The following is a 6,186-nucleotide window of genomic DNA, read 5'->3' as shown; positions in this document are numbered from 1 at the left end:
CTCCGCGCAAGCACCCTCGTCGCCCCCTCCGCCCCGAAGAAGCAGGCCACCGACACCCTCGGCCCCGCGCTCTTGGCCACCACGCGGTGCTCCACGCTCTTGAACTTGCCGTTGGAGACAAGCTGCAGGAAGTCGCCGACGTTCACCACCAGCGCGCCCGCCACCACTGGCACATCCACCCACACAGCATCCGACTTCTTCTTGTCGTCTTCCTGTAGTCCGTCGACAAGCACCTGGAGGCCGCCCACAGCGTTCTGGAGGACCACAGTGAGGAAGCAGGGGTCGGAGTGGGCGGTGGTGCCCAACGTCAGGTGCGGCTCTGGGCAGGACGGGTAGTAGTGGCCAGCGAGCCCCTCCAGGCACGCAGCATCCTCCTCCAGGTGCCCACGGTGAAGGCCCAGTGCCTCCGACAGCAGCTCGAGCAGGGTGCGGCCCAGCTGCTGCACCAGCCTTGTGTACTCAGGCACGATGGTCTTGCACGCGGGAGGGATCTCCTCGGGCGGCGTCGGCTCCGGCGCCGTCTCCATGAAAAGGGTGTCATGCCAGGTGGCCGCCGGTGACCGGAACAGGTTGAAGTTGCTCTGGTACCTCACGTGCCGGCGAGAGTCCCGGCTGTAGTAGGGCGCCTTGGCCTCCACCGTCTCCTCATGAAAGCCCTGCAACGCCGCAAGCATCTCTGACATGACCGCCTTGGGCACACCATGGTTCACCACCTGGAAGAAGCCCACCGTCTCCACGGCCGCCTTCACCGCGGCGACCAGCTCAGCTCGCTCGGATGGTGCAGTAGTAGTAGTAGTAGCACCCACGGCAGCCGCGAGGTCGATGACCGGGATGGTGAAGTGGTGCTCTTGATCTGCATGCAAACGGTGGAGGGGGAGGGGGTGGTGGAAGATGGAGGGGATGGTGGTGATGCCCGTGTCAACGAGGCCCTTGACGCCGGCCTTGGTGTTGTCGAAAGCCTTGAGGGCACGAAGGCGATCGGAGTCGGAGGCCATCATTGTTGTACTACTCCACTAGATGAGTATTGCTGCTCCTTTAAAGGATTTCTGTGCCAGTGCAAATCGTGCAAGATCAAAAAGCTCGATCCACTATATATTATTTTTCTGCATTACCTATCTCTTCCCAACTGCTATGCAAGAGACAACCTAACTTGCAGTTCTTTATGTAATCAGTGCGGTGGTTGATCCATTATTGTTCCCCTATCATTTTCTGAAAAGAAAAAGAAATCATTGTTTCCCTATCAAAGACCAGGCTCGAATAGTGATTTCACTAGTTTGAGTTAGCCAAATAAGAAGAATAATAGCCAGGCTAGATTGACTCTACTGGAGGACTCCTTTGAGTAGCACTGCCGCTGTGCTGTATTACTATATACTAGGAGTCTACAATGATTTAACAGTTTGATATTACCAGCACATGACTAGGACAATTCTGAAAGCCTTAAAACACTTTTGAGTAGCATAATGCAATTCTTGAATATAAAACATAAGGATGGAAATCATAAAAGTGTGCTTAAGATTGAAGATTAGAAGAAGTATGGATGAGTATTGCAAAAGATGAGTAACTCTTAAGTCCACGTATGAATGCTTTATTTTTATAGGTGGTTCGGTTTGGTCATTAACTCATTTATCATCGATAAGCTGTTTTCTTAGTTCGGTATAAAAAATCTGTCCATATAAAATAGACGCTCTATTACTTATAAATGTATAACTAACAGAGTATTATTTTGCCTCCTTTTCAGGTGGTAACCCCAATCGCACCTTTGAGTCAGCAGGTTTGTCCCAAAATCTCACAGGGCTTGTTATTTTAGATTAGAAATTGCAATGTTTGTAAAATTTTCAGTTTGGCTTACTTGATAGACATTCTACCAGAGTATGTGACTTCTTGTTGTTTTTTAGTTGTAATTGAGAACTCAGTGGGATCTTAATTCAGAAAACCTGTTGTATGTGCTGTTCTTTAGATTTTGGTCTCATGTTTCCGCAATCAGTCATTACTCATTAGTGTTTGACTCATCACTTGCTTGATCTTTTTTATAACATACCAATGCATGAAATTTAGAACAGTTCTATTGCTACATAATTAATCTCGCTTGCCATGGGATTGGAGGATGATGCAAATATTAATGCTTAACTAGATACTGTTCATGCTCAGTTTATCGCACAAAATCTTGTTCTCATTTACCATCTTTCTGGCAGGCTGGATACTACTGTTCAGTATGTGAGTGTGTTGTTAAAGATTCAGCCAACTATTTGGATCATATAAATGGCAAGAAGCGTAAGTACCTGCAAACTCTATTTTAAGTCCAGTTGGTCTAGCAAACTTGCCTATCATCAGTTTCATGTTTTATGGTTTGACATTTGACAGATCAGAGAGCATTGGGCATGTCTATGCGTGTTGAAAGGGCGTCACTCGAACAGGTAAACAATTTGAAGCTTGTCTGTGGACCTGAGTCCATCTAATAACTAAAATCATTGTTCATCATGTGCTGGTTATTTCATTGGTTTATCATCACAAATTAAAAATGAAAATCTTCGTGTTATTTAAGCCAAGTGGACAGCTGCTTGCATGGTTACCTTCCATATATTTCAATGTTAATAACTCTCCGCCGGCAGGTTCAGAAACGGTTCGAGGCACTTAAGAAGAGGAAGGACCCAGCCAGCTTCAGTGAACAAGGTGATACAATGCGAAAACATCATCTAGGATGTCAATTCTCCTCTCTATTCATTGTCCACAGAATTGTCTACCAGATTGCTGTCTGAAATTTAAAATTGGCTTCTTCGCCTTTTCTTCAGATTTGGATGAGAGAATATGGAAACAGCAGCAAGAGGAGGAGGAGAAGAAGCGTCAGCGCAGAGAAAAGAAGAAAGAAAAGAAGGTACAAGAACAATCTTTGATGTGTGTGTATGTCTATGTGTATGTAATTTCCTGTTTTCTACTACGCGTTTTCCATTGAACGCGAGATTTGCAGTCTGTCAGTTCATTGGGCTGTTGAGAATCGTTAGTTTTTAATGACATGGTATGAATTGGTTTCAGAAAGAGCAGGCTGGCCAGAATGAACCTGAGGACATTGACCCTGATGTTGCTGCTATGATGGGCTTCGGCGGGTTCGGCACCTCTTCAAAGAAGTGAAAATTGCTGCTTCAGGTGGCGCCATTCCGTTGGTCTCTGGCTGCTGAAGACGTCGCCGTCGCTCTCTGCACCTGGGTCTCAGCATAGGTCAGACACAGCTCTGATGCAGTGTTGCGATTAGTGTACTGGAGCTTGTTGCAACCGCTACCTGATGAATGTCAGCAAAACGATACTTGATGCCGGAACAATTCAGCTTCTGTAATCGGTGACCGGTGATCTTTGAGAAATGAGACGACTAATTCGTCTAGATGCTGCTGTATCATTTGAGGGGCATTTTATCTTTGAGAAATGAGATAACTAATTCGTTTACACGCTGTTGTTGTATCAGCTTGCGAGAAAAGCAAATGCTCTGTTTGCAGGCTGTTGTTTTATTCTTGCATATATTCTCCGTTTTGGAAAAGAAAAAGTAAGTTTGCATACGACATAAGTTAGGAGTAGCATAAATGATGGATTTGTGACAAAACTTAGAAGACAATTTTCTTTCGGTTTTGTTCTCGTTACCTTTCGGCACATGCATCCAGTGAAAACTGGAATTCCATGAAAATCTGAAAACTGTAAAACGGAGGCACTAGATTGTAGATACTCCCTCCGTTCACTTTTATAAGTTGTTTCACAGTTTCAGACATTTGAAAATGGGCTGCTTTCCATGTTGTCTAAAATGTCTTCAACGTATTATAAAAGTGAACAAAGGGAGTAGATGAATCGGACTAAGAGATGGGGTACCTCGTGATCACTTGAACATATTTTACAGAAAACTCCTATCTCTCCCTTGACCTGTGCCATACGCGGCAAGCCCAGCCCCTTCTTCCTTAGGATTGTTTCTATGAGAGAATTTTTATTTGTACCAATAAAAATACTTTTGTGATTTCTTCTATATGGATATTTAATTAGGAATTTTTTATGTGGGATTTCTTTATTTCTACACCAGAATCTTATATGATTGCCCCTATATAGGCTGTTTCATTTGCATTGATATAGTCTCGTATGATTTTGTCCCTGGTTACGGTGCACTAAGGCCCTGTTCGGTACCACTCCACTCCACAACTCTGGGAGCGGAGTTGGCGGAGCTACAGTTCAAAACGGCGGAGCTGCACTTCCCCTGCACCACAGATTCCGGGAGTGGGCAACTACCGAACAGGGCCTAAGTTTCAAACAAAATTCTGCACCTGTTCAAACCTCTAAAATATCCCGTGCTTTCCGGCTTTCATATGGTGTGATAACAAAAACTGGTCCCCGCAAAAAAAAAAGAACTGGTGGAACATTCAGTCCTGTAGATTTGTTTGGACATGAGACTGCAATCTTGTGTTTTTTTCTTTAATAATCCCTTGCATTTGTTATCTTTGAATGAAAGATGCCCTGAGCATAATTGAAAAATACTCCACGAGCATTTCACTTATACACTGAAATCTGCTGAAAAATACGCTTCCTTAGAGGTGCTAAACATGTTGATGGACTAAATATACTGGAAAAGACATATTTGTGCCAAAATTTACCATGAAAGCATGTAGATGGACTAAATATACAGTCCTCTAAATCAACTCGAGAAGATGGTAACAATGTGTTGTTAGCGCATAAGCTAGCTGCCATGACGCTAAATTCAGGACACGCGGGCTGCTGGTTGGCGAATTAGAAGAAAGGCCAACGATCAAGACATGCTACCAATTTGAAAACATGTCTCTCGTTCAGGTTCAGGGCACAGCTCTAGTCCCTGGGCTGAGAGCTGCTGCGCCCGGAAAAAAACCACGACCCAAACCATACCCGCGCGCGCGTTTTCCTCGCCATTTCCTGATGGAGCTGTCCAGCAAGTTGCGCGCGACTATTCGTCCGTGGGCGTATCCATCCTACTGTTCCACGATCAGTCCAGTGTCACGCAGATGGCGACCTCACCTCGCCGGCCTGGTTCTACTACCAGTCTGCATCCTTGACATTTCTCTTCTGCATGTAGATACTAATCAAGTCCTAATCAAGCGTTCCCTTGTCTGACAGGACCGCCTCACCAGATAAACACGTGCAGTAGCAGTATTGTGACCGGAGCACACTCTTCCTGCACGCCGCGCGCGGTTCGATCTAACCCGATTGATCCAATCGGACGTACTTTAATTTGGGTTGGAGGGAGTAATAATAATCAGCGATGATTATTATGGACTAGCACATATGCCCGTGCGTTGCAACGAGAGGAAAAATAGTATGTATTTAAAGTTAGTGAGAATTATATATGTAAGCAAAATCATGTGTGCACATGAAAAAAGAACATTTAGCTTCTTGGTTTCGCCGGGTGTGAAGTAATCAATCCACTATTTTTTCATTCATTGATCGAGGGCATTTAAGAGTTTTTTTACGTCATCATACACCAGAGAAGGCCCATGAATTATTCAATCTAATTTTTCTTTCAATTGAGGAGATTTTAAGGTATGAAGTTTCTGAATATTGTAGGAAAAATAAACCATTTTTTAAATTCTGATTGAAAATTATGTACACTTTAAGAAAAAAGTGAACAAACTTTAAAACAGGAACAACTTTTAAAATTCACAAATATTTTTTGAAAACACCAACTTTTTATAAAAACATGAATATTTTTGAATTTGTGAACATTTTTTTAGCATGGGAACATGTGTTGAAAATACATAAAAAAGTTCAAAAATGTTTATCTTTTAATATTATTTTGAATTGTGAAAATTTCACCTAAACAAGATTATTTGTCAAATTTGGAACATTTTTCTAAAATTCCATTTTCTTTTTAGAAATCTCGAACAATTTTGGAAAACAATAGAAGTTTTTGGAAAAATGGGAAACATTTTGCAAGTTCCGGTTATGTTTTCAAAATTGCCACAAAATTTTGGAATTATGAACATTTTTTATAATTTGATTTTTTTGAAATTCTGAACGTTTTTTGAGATTTTTGAATTTATGAAATAAATTCTATAAGAAAAATAAAATTAGAAGGGGAAAAAGTGATAGGGAAGGAGAATAAAAATATAAGTAAAACATAGAAGCAAAGAAAAATGGGGCAGCCATTATTGGTTGTCCTGTGCGAAGCTCTGACTATTTGTCGTTCTATGC

At 42.7% G+C, this 6,186-nt stretch overlaps 2 protein-coding genes across 2 annotated transcripts; one reads left to right on the top strand and one right to left on the bottom strand.

Annotated features, from left to right (window-relative positions):
• Nucleotides 1–8: 8 nt before the first annotated feature.
• Nucleotides 9–1,707, bottom strand: LOC125532126 (1-aminocyclopropane-1-carboxylate oxidase homolog 1-like; the record flags this gene model as incomplete). The annotated part of the gene is made up of 1 exon (XM_048696289.1): nt 9–1,707. A coding segment is annotated over exon 1 (990 nt), but the record flags the coding sequence as incomplete, so codon positions are not given.
• Nucleotides 1,708–1,738: 31 nt separating this feature from the next.
• On the top strand, nt 1,739–3,435 carry LOC125532125 (zinc finger matrin-type protein 2-like; the record flags this gene model as incomplete). Its single annotated transcript, XM_048696288.1, is given in 6 exon segments — nt 1,739–1,771; nt 2,193–2,271; nt 2,362–2,414; nt 2,610–2,670; nt 2,790–2,872; nt 3,031–3,435. Coding segments are annotated over 6 exon segments (405 nt in total), but the record flags the coding sequence as incomplete, so codon positions are not given.
• Between the last annotated feature and the right edge of the window lie 2,751 nt (nt 3,436–6,186).

Source organism: Triticum urartu, unplaced genomic scaffold, assembly GCF_003073215.2.
Source record: "Triticum urartu cultivar G1812 unplaced genomic scaffold, Tu2.1 TuUngrouped_contig_9135, whole genome shotgun sequence".
Lineage (NCBI taxonomy): Eukaryota > Viridiplantae > Streptophyta > Magnoliopsida > Poales > Poaceae > Triticum > Triticum urartu.
The sequence above is the reverse complement of the archived record's forward strand: the minus strand, read 5'-3'. Positions and strand labels throughout refer to the sequence as shown.